This window comes from Scophthalmus maximus, chromosome 10 (assembly GCF_022379125.1).
Source record: "Scophthalmus maximus strain ysfricsl-2021 chromosome 10, ASM2237912v1, whole genome shotgun sequence".
Classification (NCBI taxonomy): domain Eukaryota; kingdom Metazoa; phylum Chordata; class Actinopteri; order Pleuronectiformes; family Scophthalmidae; genus Scophthalmus; species Scophthalmus maximus.
This window is the reverse complement of record NC_061524.1, coordinates 3217501-3236594: the sequence shown is the minus strand read 5'-3', so window position 1 is coordinate 3236594 and position 19094 is coordinate 3217501. Positions and strand designations below refer to the sequence as shown.

The 19094-nt window shown below is 41.6% G+C and overlaps 3 protein-coding genes across 3 annotated transcripts in view; all 3 read right to left on the bottom strand.

The window, feature by feature from the left end:
- The window catches only part of LOC118283477 (1-phosphatidylinositol 4,5-bisphosphate phosphodiesterase beta-1), a 34913-nt gene extending 23443 nt beyond the window's left edge, over positions 1 to 11470 (bottom strand). Inside the window, exon 1 of the mRNA XM_047335051.1 lies at positions 11446 to 11470. The gene's annotated coding sequence lies outside the window, so the exon portion shown is untranslated. The remainder of the gene's footprint in view (positions 1 to 11445) is intronic.
- Positions 5677 to 10461, bottom strand: crls1 (cardiolipin synthase 1). The gene is made up of 7 exons (XM_035605499.2): positions 9848 to 10461; positions 8514 to 8651; positions 8145 to 8274; positions 7879 to 7964; positions 7653 to 7721; positions 7326 to 7417; positions 5677 to 6257 (listed from the first exon to the last, which is right to left on the bottom strand). The coding sequence occupies exons 1-7, from the start codon at positions 10292 to 10294 to the stop codon at positions 6164 to 6166; spliced, it is 1056 nt and encodes a 351-aa protein (XP_035461392.1). The 5' UTR covers positions 10295 to 10461; the 3' UTR covers positions 5677 to 6163.
- Positions 10781 to 18183, bottom strand: mcm8 (minichromosome maintenance 8 homologous recombination repair factor). Its single transcript, XM_047335052.1, has 22 exons — positions 18079 to 18183; positions 17225 to 17352; positions 17042 to 17179; positions 16760 to 16825; positions 16568 to 16650; positions 16295 to 16444; positions 16105 to 16202; positions 15823 to 16021; positions 15459 to 15544; positions 15007 to 15152; positions 14761 to 14835; positions 14536 to 14671; positions 14397 to 14427; positions 14118 to 14255; positions 13922 to 13982; positions 13718 to 13798; positions 12952 to 13147; positions 12649 to 12865; positions 12344 to 12553; positions 12131 to 12207; positions 11694 to 11883; positions 10781 to 11578 (listed from the first exon to the last, which is right to left on the bottom strand). Exons 1-22 carry the CDS (start codon positions 18135 to 18137, stop codon positions 11486 to 11488), a joined length of 2658 nt encoding a protein of 885 aa, XP_047191008.1. The 5' UTR covers positions 18138 to 18183; the 3' UTR covers positions 10781 to 11485.
- Positions 18184 to 19094: the final 911 nt, after the last annotated feature.

Below are 19094 nucleotides of genomic sequence, written 5' to 3'. Positions count from 1 at the left end.
TGCGTGTCGTGTCTGGCAACGGGCAAGTGGATTGGAATCAAGCCGTGTTTTTCCGTGAAGCAATCTCTGTAAAGCAATCTCGTTCAAACATGCAGCAAAGATATAATAAAACACCAATAAAAATGTATCCTCCAATGATTTTACCATGAAGTACGTGGCAAAAGAGACATACATAGACATAACACCTGTGGATCTACTGTTTTTTTCATTTGAGCAATTTTCTGCAGAAGGTATCTCACAAATTGGCTTCGCATTTCTTACTGAAGCCAATTTCTACCAGAGAAAGTAAATGTCAAATAAAAAGTAATCTCATAAATTTGACTCTGTAATTAATTTTTTTTTTGCTTTTTACTATGCCACAAATTTTACCCCCAATTTTTTTTTTTTTTTTTGCAATTCCAAATATTTCATCTTTTTTTCTTGTCGGAAATGGACTTTTGGTGCTATTGAATTTTTGAATCACCACTGAGCGCATTACGAATTATATCCCATCCACTTTAACTGTATTGGAGTGGATCCACATCTGGAGAAGGATTTATAATATGGATAAATAACCATCCCTCTAATCAAAATATATTTGATTAATTTTGGCAATCATTATGTTGAGAAAATATACAAATATACGTAAAAACAAAAGTCTTCAAATTCCTTTTTTCCCCAACTGAAAGTCGAAAGACATTCAATTTACAGTTATTTAAAACTACACACAAAAAGCTGGAACTATACATTTTTTTGCTTAATAAATGACTAAAATGATTTTCAGATGACCAATATCGTCATGAAATTCCTCTCAACCGACTAATTAACGATTATTTTTGACTCATCGTTTCAGTACTTTCTCATTCTACATTTTCATTTTGAAAAAGCACAAACACGCATTATGAAGATGCACTACGACTTCTTCTTTTCCTACCAGTCAATTGTCATCATTGCATGCGCAAAAAGACACAACAACTGCTAAGCGGCCACACAACCCTTGGCCGCGCCGCACACGTGCCTTTGCATTTTGCATGCCGGAAAATAGATTCCTACATCCACCAGAAGCACCCGGTGTTCCACCGTTTGCCACCGTACGACCCCCGCGACCTTCACGCTGTCTCACACACACAGATTTGATGCATCACACATCTGATAAGCTGCACTTTATCAGCCCGCAGCCTCCCACACACTCACACTGTAGAGCATGAAAAAAAGTGCACAGGCAAAAACTCACGTTGCCGTGATACTCTGAGCTCATACCAGATCAGTGCCAGAGATACCATTATCAGATACAGAAATATAGTTAAATATCCAAAATTAACATTACTACTTTGGCACTAAGCCAAAAGAAGGATGTATGAGGACAAATACAACCTTGAATTTATGGAACAGTTCCATAAACTGTTTCTGTTCGGTGTACAGTAGGTAACACTGTGTAGTTCACGTCAACACAGCAGGTGCTTCGCTTCTGTGAGCACGGGGGAAGGATTCCGACAGTTATATGTCTGTCAGCGCAAGAAAAAACGACAGAAGAAGAAGGTGCACTGTGCTACGGCTCGGCGAGATGAGTTGGAGGCGGCGAGGAGCTCCCACTGCGGCGGTGGGAGGTTTGTTTTCTCAGTGGGGGATTCGGTTCAAGATCCTCATCTGAATCCTGAGAAGTCCAGCGAACGACGGGTGTACTGCGTGTCTATCACGTTTCTTTGGGGGGGGGGGGGGGCAAAGAGATTCCTCCAATGGATCTCTTGTCTACATGATTAAATGAATCCTAACAAGTTAGCAAGAAATTCCCAAGTATGTAATCAACAAGACTCTTGCTTGATGCTTTTAAGGTTTTGTCTATTTTCAGTGATGTGGTTTTAACAGGAGCACATGCATTGAAATTGATTTTCCCTCTGATTTTTTTTGTCCACACACACACACACACACACACACACACACACACACACACACACACACACACACACACACACACACACACACACACACACACACACACACACACACACACACACACACAAACACACACACACACACACACACACACACACACACAGACATTTTAAACACTTTTTAAATAAAATATTTTTCAGATCTTTTCTTTAATCGCAGCCAAAAATAGCCCAAAAGACAAAGAGTCAAAATTAGGTTTCACAAAGATACTGTTACTTAAGTGTATATTGTTTTGTTTTGCTAGAACTGTTCAACGCATTATGATAATATAAAGCATTACAAATATAATTTTGCAATTTGGGTGTATGTAAACTTCTGCTACTGCAAAACCACACAAATGACACCCAGACGGTCAAAGAGTTTCCCTTCAAGATGCTGTTTTCCTTCTTTAATCTGCCGCTCACTTCATGAGCAGCAGAAAACAAAAATGTTTCCTCTCATGCACACGAACACACGACTCAAGACACTCCTACTGCCCACACACACTGGCACTCACACACACACACACACACACAAACTTAAACAGGCACATGCACACACACTTGCACACACCCTAGTCTTCACCAGCAGATCGCCGTGCTGGGAGCTTATATAAGGGAGAGTGGGAGGCTCAGAGCTATTTCAGGACCAGCAAAGACGCAAGTGTGTGTGTGTGTGTGTGTGTGTGTGTGTGTGTGTGTGTGTGTGCATGGCTACACTACCCATATGGATTTGTACTGCTGCTGCGGTGTGTGTGTGCTTGTGTGTGTGTGTAGGCCCGCTGTTAGAACTATAAGGACTCTGATTCAGTGGGTTTCATAACCAGTCAAGTTTAAAAGCGAAGTTGAGCTCAGAACCTGTGGCAGCTCAGAGAGCCTCTGTGCCTACGACGCGCTGTCACACACCCTGCCTGCACACACACGCACACACACACACACACACACACGCACGCACGCACGCACGCACATGCACACGCACACACACACACACACACACACACACATTTGAAATGAAGGCTGCAGTCCCACAGAGCTGCGCAACAAACTGGGAAATGCCTACATGTTGTTTCCTGGTTGTAAAGTCAAGTGCAGCCGGATGTTGTGGCAGCAGCATCCGTCCCCTGCTCTGATAAGAGCCTTTCCAACGAGTTCCCTTTAATTGCTAGTCTCCCCCCCCCCCTCCAAAAAAAAGCCCACCGAATTTCCTGTGATCTCTGGGAAACATTTTAAAAGGGCCGGCTCACTTCTCCCTACTGAAGATGACAAATACAGTGGATCCATCTCCAAACCTGATCAAATGAAAACCCCGACTGTGAACCACTGGGGCCAAGTGAGAAAATATGTCTCTCTTTTTTAGCCGGGCTTGCGTGGGTGGGTGGGTTCGGTGAGTCCACCGCTTTTGGCCCAGGCTCTTAATATCTCAACAAGCATCGGACGGACTGACATTTTGTACAAAAATATACACGGCCTACAAAGGGAAAAATCCCAACTAATGATTTTCCCTGCTGCGTTACATGTTCTGGGAGGCGGAGGCCGAGGCAAGCAACAGGACCGCCAACGTTGACGTCAAGGAGAATCACATAACAAGTCATAGACAAAAAAGCCAAAAGGTTGACGTAGCCAGTGCTTCATTTTGTTCAAACACCAGTAAACAGAGGCCGGACTGAAAGTGAGTGAACGGGGAGTCAGAGGCAGATCCAAAGTTTTTTCCTTGTTAGTGTGATTCAGCCCGTCTGTGGGGTTCTGGGAGAGCGGCGCCGTGAAGTGTGAAGGAGGCCCAGTCCGACCGCTCTCGCCTCACCGTCACTAAATCATCTGTATCCGTGTAACAGGGATTCTTTCACCGGTTGCAGCAGCAGCTTCAAGGAAAAAAAAAAAAATATATATATATATCTTCATGTTCGCAAAACAAGAATGATCTCTGGAGACCGGAATCTGCGTTGTAATAGGAAGCGCAGTTATGCTACACGATAGCAACCCTCGCTGAAAGACAATAAGGACCGGATGAAAATAAAATTAAGATATGCACATGATTAAGAGAAATGTACTCAAGGTATTTAAACGTGGAAAAATCATGTTTCCGCCAAAAAAAAATGTTGGGGTAAAATCAACATATTTTCCACTTTTCATATAATTTTCCGTTTTTTTCTACAAACACGACTGCCTGCAGTTTTTAAGACAAAATATCACTTGTGCAAATTTTTGACTGTTACTCTGACGCTGCAGTAAGCCGATATTTAGCAGATAGTCAAATGCATTTCAATACAGACTTTTTCCAGAACAAACAATCAAGGACCAAACTATTTCAGACAATATTTGGTTTGGGTTTTTTCCAAACGCCTGTGAGGCACCATCCAGCATTTGTGTTATCAAATATGGGTTTAAGAAGAATAAATAGAATACTTGTCTGATACCTAAACAGTCGATAAATACGAGTCAGGCATCAGTGATGGGAACCGCACCTCATTTCAAAATGTATTCAGTGAAGAGATAACGAGCAGACATCCTACACAAAGCCCGGCAGCCATCGTCGGCACGCGGTCGGTTACTGACACGACATCACCCGAGTGGTGCAGAACATCGCTGGGCGAGTGAACGGAGTTGAAAAGGTTACGCGGCTCCGTTTCCCCTCGTGGCTGGAGTTTTCCTTGAGGGGGATAAAATAAAATAAGCGGCAGAGTCTGTAGTTAGGTAGTATGTAGTTCGTGTTTTGTTTTCCCCCAAGGTCTCCACACAGAACCTGTGGCTTATTGGGCTTATTGATCCTGAGACTGGAGGAAGTTGAAATGAGCATTGCAGCTCTTTCAATAATCATAACAGTGAAACGGTGAAATGAGAAGAGGATTCTCTTTCCTCTTTTAAGACGAGTGGGAGACGTTCGGCGGTGATGACATAATTACACGATTAATCCATTCACAGAAAATGAACACTTAATTGATTGTTCTTTGATTTATGAAACGTAAATGTCTGCCATTCACAAGCACATATGAACTAAAAATATGAATTAACGCTCTAACAAAATCGAACAGAATCTTCACGAATGCAATGAGAAAAAAACCTACTGTGTTTACCTACTTCACGTCCAAATGAGTGTTGGGGGAAAAAAGGTTCGATTAAAAGCATCTTTGTGTTTTAAGACAGTTGATACAAGTGAATTAAGATTAACTCGAGAAGAGCAAACAAACTTTCTGATTGTCAAAAGGAACATTTGAAATGCTGACGTTGGGTAATTAATCCATTATCTCCACTACTGATTAATCGGTCTGACTCTCTCTCTCTTCCCAAGTTTCCTTCAGTTGCGCATTTGAAAACCCAAAATGCTGTAAATATCAAATATCGTTTTATTTTGGACATTTCAAGTTCCTCAAAGTCCAAGTCCAACATAAAAAGATATTTGACATTTACAGCATTAAATTAAACAAATAAAAACGGCAGTCTGCTGGAGCTGGAATAAATACTTTTTGCTTGACAAAAGTAGTTTTGTGGAAAAATTCCACAACAGATAAATATACGTATATTACTAATCGATAAAAAAAGAAAAACAGCTTCCACTCCACTGAGTGGGAATAACTGAATAACACACCAGGACCACGAGGGTAGCGCTCGTCCCGTACATCTCCGGTCGCATGTCAGTGTTTTTTAATCCTCGGATGGCTGATTGCAAATGGATCATCTCTCAGATTTTTATGTCTCATAAGATAAAACATTTTTTGTCTGCGTCCACATCAGTCACGTACACGAGGATGTAAAAAAAGAGACAAGCCAGTGGAGATTTTCAGTCTTTTAATCATAAATCATTGGTTTAGAAGAAAACTGACAATCATGTGACACTGATTAGGATGACATCACAACCGCTCGAAAGAAATTACTAACAAAAAAAATAGAAGCTCTAGATGACTTCACACGCTCTTGACGTGTATGTGTGTGTGTGTGTCTGGATGGTCTATATTTCTGTTTCTATCTGAGCACGTGTCTCTTGTCCAAAGCCGGTCCACTCTTAGGCCTTTCTAGTAGCGTGTGTTGCACTGAACCGTCTCCAGCCTCCAGGTTGGTTTGCATGCATCATCATCATCATCATCATCATCATCGCCATGGCGACTCGTAAAATGGTTGTCAAAGCTACTTGCTCTCAGTGCTCGTGGCAATCGTCCAGCTGTCGCGCCGACTTTTGCCCCCGGACGATCAGAGTCTCTCTCGCGGCGGCTGTCCGCTGCCTTTTGTTCTGCCTCCTGGCCGTCTCCCTGGTGCGGCCATCATGGCGACTTGGTGTTCAGCACCTTGACGGTCTTGCGGCCGTAGTGCCAGTAGCTGTAGCCCGACGCTGCTGTTGTCAACGCTGTGATATACCTGCAATACAATAGAACACGTGACATATACAGTCATTTAAACAACAGTTTCGTTCAAACTGATTGGTCAAATCTGTTTATGAGGCTATGCTTCCACCCGTCCATTTTTCCATGTTTGTTTGTTTGTTAGTCAGCAGGATTACACAAGAACCCTGTACATTTTTGTGCGAATCTGGAAAACAGGTACGGAATCCAATCAATTTTTGATTAGCATCAACGTTAGCCCACAGTACTAAGTAAGTTATTATTGTATTATTATTATTATTATGCAAGTTATTAAATCCTCCTGCATTGGCATGGTATGGCCAATAAATTCATCTTGACATTTAAAATCAATGCAGTGATTTCTTAAATGTGAACTAAATTTGTGCAATTAAAGTTTATACATAAAAGTGAAATATTAAGTGATTACATTTTTTTAACTTAAAGAATTATATATATATAATCATATCATATATATACCTTTTATGATGGATTTACAGCATAATTTACATAAAAAGTTAAGTAGCAGGCTCATATATGGTGTTTCAGATTTGTTATAATCAACCCCTGACAAAATCTATAATCATTACAAAAATCACGTAAACGTCCATAGCTAGAGCAGACACTGAAGACCGCTGTACAGTTTTCTCATTAATTGTGTCATAAAACACTTTGTTCTCATAGTAAGGACGGTGCAAATTAAAGCCTAAATGCGTGACAAAGACCATTGTCAGTCAGTTCAACAGTCTGAAGTAGATTTGTATATATAAAAAAAAAAAAGTAGGTCGCCGTGACACCGTCGAATTGTTTGTCCCAAGTCTGATTTCCTACATCAACTCATTCAGAGAGTTGTAGACTGAAATGAGTCAGTGCACTTAACCCGAACACTCCGCTGGGAACAAACAGCATTTATGTGCTTGACTGAGATTAAATAATTTGCATTCAAAAACCCCTCGCCGCAATAAACATCTTTCTGGTTGTAACCGCTGTGACGGAAAAAGTACAGGACTTACTGGATATTAAGGTCAAGTGAATAACCCCAGTGTTTTTTTTGACGTGTATGTAATAAATAGACTGTGGTTTTTACCATATGCACTGCAGCACGACACTGTCTGTGTACTGGAAGACCGGAGCAGCCAGGGAAGCTGCGACCAGGATGAGCTGGATGGCTGTGTTCACCTGTCAAATACATAAAAACACACAGACACAATGTACGTGAGAATTTAAACATTCACAGTCTACTTCAGACAACAAGACTTTCAAAGTCGTCAGATCGCAGTGCAGCAAGTTGTAATAACATGTTTGATTTCATCATATACAGTGCTGCTAAATCTCCACTGTAGTATAGCAATGTACAAAATGTTCACAGAACTGAGAGAGTAGGTGGTTCGGTGTGTGTGTGTGTGTGTCTCACCTTGCTGAAAAGTGTAGGCTTGAGCTGTGCTGTGGTGTAGCAGGGGTTAAAAAATTTACCAAGTGTAACCTACAGAAAAAGAAAAAAGATTGTAGAGTTTAATATCATTGCAACACGGACGATAATACCTCCGAGCTTCGATGTTCAAACTAATTCAATTAAATAAACACAAAGACTTGTCAAAGTGAAAGTGTGCCTGTCTACGGTGAAATTGAAAATGTCTCACCGGTGGAGGTACGGTCTTATATCTGATCCAGAAGACAGCGGCTATCAAACCAATGTCTCTGAAGATCACTAGAGCCGTCAGTGGAGCTGAAACAGAGCAAAGAACAAGAAATCAGTGTGTGTTATCATTACTCTAATTGTCAAATGAAATGCAATATGGAAAAACCGAAACGAATTAAAAGTGCAGGTACGGTATGTACAGGGTTTCATCCATTTTTGAAATTAGTAGTTTATAAACATTATTCTGTACACACAAGAGTCCAATACCTGGTATGAGTCCAGCGTACGTGAGACTGACGTATAAAAAACTAACGAGAATTTTGTCGGCCAGCGGGTCGAGGGCGCTGCCCAACGCCGACTTCTGAGTGGGCCACGTCCGGGCGATGTAGCCGTCCAACTGAGTCAGAGAGAAAGAGACAGACATTATGTTTTAAGAAAAGAGAGTATATAAAGAGAATGTTTGTGTGCTAATGGGAAAATATTAGTTTTATAATCACTTCGTTTTCTATGTGTAAAATGTGTCAAAGGGAAAAAAGTCCTCAAGAAATGTACTGAACTAACTTATGTACTGTAGCTTAAGGTTGGATCAGCTGTGCAGCATGTGTTTAAGTGGAAGCGTCTGTAAATATATATTACCAGGTCGGTTGCTCCCGCCAGTGTGAACAGAGCCAGGCTGAGGTGAAAGTGCTGCTGGATGATGAGGTGACCCAAGAGTGGAGCGAGCAGAATACGACACACACACAACAGGTTGGGGATCGTCCACGGGTTCTCATACTGCAGGGAAAAATAATAATACATGTGATTCCACAAATCAACAGCAAGTTAACCCAAAATGTAATGTAACAGGAATTCCAAGTCTTGGCCGGTGAAGAACCAAAAGGAAATTTTGGGATGAAGATACCAATATTTATATTTGTGAGTTAGAAAAGTCTAATGATGCATCAGGTGAAATTTTTTAAACAGAAAAAATAAAAAACACAAACATTTTCAGAGTTGGAGAAACTTGACAGTGCTCTCCAGTGGAAAACCGATGGAACGGCAACAGTTTCCAAAATCATTCACAGCTCTTTCACATTTCTGTAATGCCGTGATATGAAGTTATTGTTGATATTGTTATCGGTTGATCATATAGCTCCATGTACAGTAAAGGGCTATGGTACTTTACTTGGGTACATCTATTCCATCTTGCTTTATATGGATGCTTCCCTTCAGAATGAAAACTACTTTCTTGCTTTACTGTATTTTGTAGCAATTAGTTACTTTTTAATATGTTTACATACGTATACATTTTAATTTTAAGACAGTTTTTTTATTTTAATTCCAACTAGAATAACATTTTATAATATAATTGTTATATCTGCTAAAACATAAAAAATATCACATGCACGTTAATTTCATGACCTTGACAAGCAACAGAAATTGGGAGTGGTTTGATTCACCCCAAAAAACATATTAATAAATTGAATTCTTTGTAGTCTTCATACAATTACTACAAATGGTCAGAGATGTGGAACAACCCAGTTCCTAACAATTTTTGATAAAATTGCATTCAAGACTATTTTAGAGGTATAAAAAAAGCTTTACAAATAAAATATAACACCTTTTGAGGGAAGTGAAACCAAAGCTTTCAAGCATGATTTGTTAAAAAAATAATAATAATAATAAAGATATCTTTCCAGTTGTGACTGTAACAGCTGCACTAACACGCTTCAGGCATCTGTGATAAGAATCCTATAGTATGACAAACCTCAGGACATTATCCACACAGCAACATCAAAATATCTGAAATTAAAATTTTTAGTGCAAGGCTTGAACTTTAACTTTTGCTGAATGTTTTGGATCTGAAAGCTTCTGTCACTGATGGTGTGTTTACAACTGTACACACACGTGTGATACAGGCTGTCTCTCTCACACACACACACACACACACACACACACACACTACAGGCAGCACCCAGCTCTGTACTCACCAGCTCTTTGAACTTGAACAGTCCCTGTCCGGGCACCGCACCGGCCTCTGTCCGGTCCGCGGCCCCTGCCCCTGCCCCTGCCGCGGGGGGGCTGTCCGGTGTCTCGTTCGTCTTCCCGCTGCAGAGCGCACGAGCGCCGGGGTACAGCACGGACCGCAGACTAAGCGCTGACCTCTCGTGACCTCCCCGGTGCGGCAGCGAGGCTACGCGCGTCTGGTTCCACGCCGTCGGCCTCACCGGCTGCATGACGTCACTCCAGCACGTGACGCCGCGGCTGTCGGTCCCTCTGAGCCTCACGAGCCACGGGCCGGTCGCCGGCGGCGAGCGGCCGAGCCTCGCGCCGTCGGCGACAGGTGCGCGTCCGTGCCGCCATGACGCCGCGTCGAGCCAACACACGCCCGCACACCGCGCGGTCGCGACCCTCCGCAAACACACGATCATCGTCATCCCCGCCTCCCCGAGTCGTCCGTTACCGGCCCGCCGGTGTCGTGCCGCCGGTCTCCGGCCTCATGTCGTGTGATTTGAAGCGTCTGGCGGTCAGAGCGGAGGGAATCACAGCTCGGACCAGTGGGCTTCCATGTTGCCGTAAACCGATGCGGCACATGACGTAAAGACGCCAACGAGGCTTTTCCGTCACCATGCTTTTATTTTGAAAATTTTGAAAGACTGTGAAAAATGCCACCATGACTATGACTTATGTCAAAAATGTAAAACTTGCAAACAAACAATGAAAAATAAAGTTACCTATAATCAATTTTATGTCCCAGGAAGTTACAGGAAGATTATTAGGAAAATGCAGACCCATAAAATAAAGTGTTATTTAAAATTTGTCTAAATTTTATTCCAAATTAAAAGCACCTTTTTTTAAACCACCACTGCCAAACTATTTTTTTTTGTAAAAATATAAAAATAAAAAACAAAATAAATGCTGTATTTTACAGAAAAATATAATTATTTATTAACTGAATGTTTCATGGGAACTAATAAAGTGCATACATACAGAAATAGCAGAAAACACAATTAGATGACCATACTATAACTCCACCAACACTGGATTCTGGAGGCCAATTGCAAAGTCAATAGCTGAGAATTCTTTATATATATATAAATATATTTTCACCCCTCAGAAAAAAATCTGAATTATGAGTAGGGAAAATAATATCTTCTCCCCATTTCAGCTTTTGCTGATGAAGTCTTTAAAGTGGATGCAATTTTGGATATTTATTTCATAACATATAAAAAAATAAATAGTTCTGCACAGAGATTGCTCCACAGACCGAGGACAAACAGCTGTGCCAAATAAATTGATCCTCAGCAAGCTACTTAAACAACACATATTTACGAACAAATATACATAACATTTAATGTATGTAAAAATAATAGTGATGCAAAAGGAATAGTACAGTTTTAAGTGTAGTACAAAGTCACCCGTGTTGACAATGCCGGAAACTTGCAGGAAACTGTGGTTGCTAGGGATGTGTGATCACCTTTCTCTTCAAAAGGTTACTCTGTACTCTGCTGGTTGGTGAAAGTGGTCTGGAAAATGGATGCCCCATTATTTCTCCTTATCTATAGAGAGATTGATCCCAGACACTGACCTTGAAGTGAGGTTAGTGAGTCTGTTACATCTGTCAGTGGTCAGACTGTCTGCAACTGGTACAGCTTGGCTCCTTTCTTCAGCAGGAAACCCTGTTCGTTCAGGGAACTCACCAGACCTTCGAAGTCCATCACCTGAAAAGGTAAAGATATTACAGTAGAGTAACAAAAAGTTGAGTGAAGCATTTGAGGAGTCTTTGATGTTGTGTGTGTGTGTGTGTATGTCAGTGCCTAAATAAAATGCTTTCACCTTGATGTTCAGTCGGTCGGCCACAGTTCGGAGCGTCTGTAAGTCGAACTGCTTCTGACTGGTCCTCTGCGCGTGAGAGTGCAGCGCGTTGATGAGTCGCTTCCCGGCGCCGCGATGACTCATGCCCGACCCGAGCTGAGATCGCTCAAAGTCCAGATTGCCCAGACCATCTGAATATGTATCAGCCAGACTGCAACACACACACACACACACACACACACACACACACACACACAAAAAGAGGGAGAGAGACAAATTTATATCTGAGCATACTTTCAAAGCCAGGGAGGAATCCAAGGGTTCTTACAAGATGGTAAACCAGGAAAATAGGAATATAACATATCAGTAAAAAGAAAGATAATCAGCATATTAACCAATCATGACAATATATTTGTCAGTTACAGACCAAATACACGCAAAGACTATGGTGGTGTCACCTGTGTTTCATGATCTCCACCACATCCTCAGCATCACTCTTGGTAGCCGTCTCTCTGAGGTCCAACCGGGCTCTTGCCTACACAAAAACACACATTCATCCACATACGCTGTGTAGTGGGACACTAGCGGAAAATATTCTTGGACATCTTAATTCCCTGCATAATAATACTTACATACATAATACAAGGATGGCCGTGGAGACAGAAACCTACCTCAGTTAATCTAATTAAAGACTCCAGTTGTCGTGTGGTGATGGGTGTGGCGTCAGCAGAGTGCCCCTGAGATCTTAGTGACAGGTAGAAATCCTGAATTATTTGCGCTGCCTCGGGAGAGAGCAAGGGGTGGACGTACTGACGAGCATAGCTGATGTACTTCCTCAACAAGCAGGCTGGAATGGTGTCTACAGTCTCACCTGCAGGGATCTTGAAACATACACATGTAATACTTTAATAAAAAAGGAGAGAGTAATAATTGAGATACTAAAATGTGCACAGTGCTTGTGTGGTCTATTTTCAACCTGCAAGCGTTCAGACAGGGGTATGTCCGAGTGTTCGAGCAGGATGGAGGTGTCCAGGTCGCTCGACTTGGCCCTAGTGACTACGGCACTGCTGGTCCTGCCTCTTCCCGCCCTGTTTGCCATGACGTGCTCCGACAGGCGGCGGTCGTGGGACTCGTCGGGGATATCCAGGAGGAGGAAGACGACGTCAAAGCGAGAGAGGAGAGCTGAGCCCATTCTTAAAGACATGAGTGTGCTACTGTAAGCTTTTTATCTTTCACAGACATACAACAATAGCTAAAAAATAGCTAAGCAAAAACTTACTTCAGATTTTCAGAGACGGTCTTGCCTCGGTTGTAATGTCCTCCAATCGGGTTCGCAGCAGCTATGACCGAGGTTCTGGCAGGCAGGGAAGACACTATTCCAGCTTTGGCCAGACTCACAGACTGCTGCTCCATGGCCTCCAACAGAGCCTGCTGCTGGTGGCCCAACTTGTCAAACTCGTCAATGCAGCACAGACCTAAAAGATGAACAGGCGGAGAAAGAGAACATTAAAAAGGAAATGAGGCCAGGTGAGGACCATAATGAGGTAGGGAGAGAAAAAGGAAACAAGGGTATGAGATGGTGGGAAAGCCTAAATGTGAGACGTGTTCTTTAAGCAATGTTTGCAGCCCCTACAGGAAGTGAAAGCTGGCACTGTGTGGAACGCATTGATCTTCAGATCTGTTTATGTCTCAGGTTTATCTTCAAGGTTTTTTTCAAATTCCTCTTTGAGTTGAGTTTGTCTGACACCTTGGGGCCTTTTCAAAACCAGAAGAATCAAGAGGGAGAAGGAGTATTTTTAAGATGAGACAGAAGGACTTTGAAACCAAAGAGTGAAAAGTTTGTTAGCAATATGTGTTTCAACATACCTAAAATGAAAAAAAGTAACTGTAGATTTCAATTGATTTTTTTCAGATTGACTTCAAACATATATTTCTAAAATTTTGTCATTACCTCAAAACAACAACTCAGGTCACTATACATGATACACACACATGCAACAGGCGCAAATACACTTTGAAACCAACGCTTGCTCTGCATGTCCTACCCTGGTCAGCCAGCACCAGGGCTCCAGCCTCCAGAGCAAAATCCCCTGTTCCTGAATCTCGGGATAAACTCACCGTTAGTCCTAAAAAATTAAAAAAGAAAAAGAGAGAAGAAATATTACAATCACAATTTTTTTTTGTTAATAACATTTAGCTGTTAAGAGAGTATAACATAATTTACGAGGACCAGTACTGACAAATTTTACCTGTGGTGCTCGTGCTGTTGCCACAAACGTAAATACCTCTGGGAGCCACATTACACACTGCCTACACAAGAGAAAAACACACATACACACATAACCAAGTATTTAGGACGATAGCATTACAATTACAATCCCATCTTCAGTGTGACAAACTGACTGAAGTCTCTGACAGATTTGTCTGCCCGTGCTCGTTTGTCACCTGTAACATCTGACTCTTTCCCAGTCCGGGGTCTCCCACCATCAGGATGTGTGGGTCTCCTCTGACCGGAACACTGTTCTTGTCCGTGTGTTTCTGTCTGCCTCCGAACAACGTCAAGGCAAGAGCAGCTTTCACCAGCTGGTGACACAAGAAGATATAGAGGGGGGGATATCCCTGTTCATCAGGTGTGACATGACATTACTATATTCAACCAAATCATAAGAATGCATTTGTGATGAAAAGACTGTTGGGAGTTTTGTTAAACTCTTGTTGACTCACTAGCTGGCCGTAGATGACAGGACACAAAGAGCTGAAAGAGGAAAGAAAGAAGATCAGTGTTTAGTCTCGATACGAGCTGAAAAGTGGGAAAATGTATTTATCTTTTCAACAGTAATACTGTAGGTGCCAAATCTCTTACTGTACTATGAGTCTCAGTAGGCCAGGCTGTGACTGGATCTCCTGGATGGCATATAGCTCCTTCAACGTGAACTCCTCCCCCGCAGAACGATCCTCGAGCGACCCTCGTGACCCCTGACCCGACTTGGACTTATGACCTACACATGAGAATTATAGGAATAATATAAATGCTCTGCGTAATTCAAGTGCAACTTAAAAAGAAACAACAACATACAAGCGACAGTACCTTTAGTATTACTGACTGAAGTGGCATCAAGGTAGAGGAGGAACATGCACTGATCCTTATTCACCCGGGAACTACCTGCATACGATAAGTGTCATGTTTGTGGTCACTGTGACAGGACAGCAATTCATATTAGGTTATTGATTATATAAAGGACAGTTCATATTTTATAGATTTGAAATTATCACGATCTACCAGTAGGAGGCAGATTTAACCTCCAACCCCGCTTTGGTGTGTTTTTGTTTTTACCATCGTTGGTAACTCTCACTATCCCCGTCACGGTAACCGTGTCTCCGGGGACGCAGCTGTCGCAGAGGTCGGAGGTCAGGTGACACTCGACGGTCCGGGGGATTCTTCCAGTCTCCCTCTGCTCTCCGCCCATCAGCTCCTGCACCCTGAAGTAGCATGAAAAAAAGAGGAAATGGTGACTGAGGTGTTGGTGATGTGCTTTTGAATCAGAATATGTTCTCAGTTAAGGTACGACTCTCTCACAGTATTTTGTGCAACTTTTGATACTTTGGCAACTCCTCCATTTGGTCATTATGTACCATAGTCACAACGCAAGTTCTGATTCTTTCTTTTCTTTTTTCCAGCTGACTGGAGCCAATACAGTACATAAATTCTCGTCCCATGACCATGTCTCGTCATAGTTTTTACCTGCTGATCGATTACTTGCATACATGTGCATGTGATATACTCACTTGATGATCTGCCAGTCTACAGTGTGTGTAAGAGGAGAACTGCGGCTGGGAAGGAAGGAACGACTGCGACAGTCAGGCTGGATACACTAGGCCAAAAAAACAACAACAACACAAAATGTAAATCATAATATGAAAACGCTGTCAAAAATAAAATCATATAGTATTTATAAAGCATTAATTGATAAGATAAGATAAGACTATATTGATCCCACACCATGGAAATTCAGTCAAGGCATCAGGGAAAAGGTAGGTAATAAATAAAAGAAAAAAAGAAAGTGGTTTGGAGTAGATGAAAAATTGTGTATAACAAGTTGCAGGGGAAAAAAAGTGAGCTGGAACTATGTGTGTGTGTGTGGATGCAAACCTTGGTAGGTGTGGAGTATTTGCCGTGCTGCAGAGGCAGAGACAGCGTATGCGAGCACCCCTGGCATCTGAACGCCATCCTGGTGCAGATGGGTCTGATGTTGCCCACTCTGACCACAGTTCCCCTCACACACACCAGCCGTCCGAACACGCTGGCGCGCAACGTCCGCAACGGAGTCAGCGGTTCATAGTTGTACAGCCTGTGGGATAATTAACACAAACAAAAATTCATCATTCATTCAAAGTGTCAAAAAAACAAATAATTGCACATGTGTGTGTTTACCTTGCACTAATGTGAGGGATGTTGGTGACTGGTGTAGCAACAGAAAGCTCTTCCCCTTTCAACTCAGCAGCCTGTTTCTCCAGATCTACAGTCAACACCTGAAAAACAAACAAACAAATAAATAGACATTCATGTTATGCATTCATTTGCAGATGACAAGATTTTAATTTCAGCATGTCTGCGAGTGGACCTGGTGAATGGCCACTCCCAAACAGTTGAGCATTATCTCCGGCTGCTCCTTCAGCTCCGTGGTTAGGTCAGGAAGCGCATCACACACAGTCTGGTCTCTCATCAAGTCGGCATAATCGACCAGAACACTGCCCTGACGCTCAATCTCATCCTGTACACAAAAGAATAATAATTTTAACTGGAATGTGATAAGTAAGTAGATAAGTAGATATAAATATATACAGCCTTATAGTCAGTTTATAAAACAAAAAGGGACACATGAAGACAGACAGACCTTGTCATACAGGTGAATCTTAGAGGCAAAGTATTTCTCAAACACCTTGATCTTCTCCACACTAGGCGAGCTCTCGATGAAGCCTGCACATAAAGACACACCTGATTTCAGACGCAAAGAAATCACATGATCGTAACCATTGCATGTAACGCACATAATCACATTGTGAAACACAGCTACACACACACGTACCTTCTGTGAAGTAGAGTAACCATCCTTTGTACGGACACATTGCATCTAGAGTTGTCTGATAGAGAGCTGAATAGACAGAGGGACAGCAGTGTTAACTGTAGTGCACAGAGTTGCAGCTTTTTTCATGTAATAACTAAAATGTTTGAGAAAATTATTTATATTTTTAATTAACATTCTTTTTTGTAAGCTCGTGTAAAATACAATATCTTTTATTCCTTTTGTCATTTTCTGTACCAAATAAAAGCTCATCTATGTAAAATGGAAAGACGAATGGAACCTAACCTCTCTGAGAGCTGAAGGTAGGGTTACCTGATCCTCCACCTCTCCCCCCTCCTCCTCCTCCTTCTCCGGAACCTCTTCCACCTCCTGATCCTCCTCTCCAAGGTCTACTCCTCCATCCTCCACCACCTCTCCATCCTCCTCCTCCTCTCCATCCTCCCCCACCACCTCCTCCTCCTCTCCCACCACTACCTCTTCCTCCTCTCCATCCTCCCCCACCACCACCACCACCTCCTCCTCCTCCTCCTCCTCTCCATCCTCCGGTCCCACCCCTCCATGTTCCTCTCCTGGATTCCTCTCCACTCATTGCTTTCCTAAGATCAAGCAAGAAAGAAAGTAGTGAGAGTGACAGCGAAGCACAGACATGGTTGGTAGCTTATCATATGACAGATATTAATTTTACCAGGCACAAGCATGAATGTGCTGTCATTTAAATAATAAAAAAGTGAACTGCGTCAAATTGTAACTATTGTTGTAACTGTTCACTTCAATTTACATAACTGCCAAATTAAACTCTCGTTACTCTTATTTCAGTAAGAGTAACAAGTAACTAACCCTAACCCTGACATTTCAACATAAAAACCAATATACTAAGCAAATCATTTATTTTTAATAAAAATGGAAGCTCTTTGATCAAACTTTGAGTCTGAGTTGACGTGAGCTAAAGTTTGCTCTTGACCGCGGTGAAGTTAGTTATAAGTTGGATATTCAAAAAACTATACAATTATTTTGTATTACTACATTTTTGCAAAATAAATCAAAAACACATAAGCAATTCAAATATACTACGCTACATGGAATCAGTTTATTTTATTTATTTTTATCCACATAATCTTCACACTAATATGTTTGAGGCAGCAGCCTGACAAACCGCCGCGGGGACCGTCGAATATCCAACTTAAACCTAACTTCACCGCGGTTACCCTATGAGTGTTCCTGACGTATCCACGTTAGCTAACTTGTTTCCGTGTTATCAGGCAGGTTTTTACGAACAGTTCCGAGTGAAACCGTTTCAAACGTATCGATGGTGTGATACAAACCTTTCACTTCGTCTTAAAATAATTGGTCTGTCCGTTGAACAAAGACAAGTTCCCTCCATTGGCTCTGACCGCTTCTTCTTCTGCTCATGTTTGCAGCAGATAACTCTCTAAATTGTCGCACTGCCACCCAGTGGTCACCCCACGCTACTACAGGCGAATACCAGTTGACCCCGGAGCAAATAATCTGAATTAAAAGCGTTTTTATTCTCGTCCAACAGTTTTATTGGTTTACTCGTGGAACAGCAGTAAACGTTAAAAGAAATTAACAATAGGTAAAATGCCTTGAAATACCTCCATCTAACTTACCACCATTCAATACAGCAAATATCCTGACAGAGATGAATATGAATTGAAAACTGGTATTTTAATGTAATGAAAAATATGGTGCCATACCTGGTATACCATATATATTTGTAATGTAGTGTTTACCTATATTTGGAAAAGCAGATGTATGCCACTTCTTCATTGCCATGTACATACTCAAATTATAAGCATGGCTAATTTCAGTCGTCATCATGCATAAATGAATATAGTCTAGATAAAACAATAATTAAATTGATTGGAATTCCAAGATTCAAATCTAAACTCAATGCTAAAGAATTAGGATCCTCCCCATTGTTAATCATCTTCTGTATCTTATAATGAAAAATATTAGAAATTACCTTTCTGCTAAGTAATTTGACTCATTTACTGGGATAAACTATTATGATATTGAGTGAAAAGGTCACTGAGAAGGAGGACAGATGTAACCCAACACAAAAGGTTATTTAAATCATATTTAGGTTTTGCTACATACAGTCAGTGACTTTACATTATGACCTTCACTGCAAAGAGAAAACCTTTTACAAAGTTCTCTGATGCCATCTACTGGAAGCTTTCTGTAACTGCAGAGCAGAAGCTTTAGAACAAAAAACCCCAGGACAGAACAACTGGTTTTGAATTCCCACAAACACACTTCAACAAAAGTAAAAATTAAGATACATACACAGAGATTTGTATTTCTACACTTGTCAGGA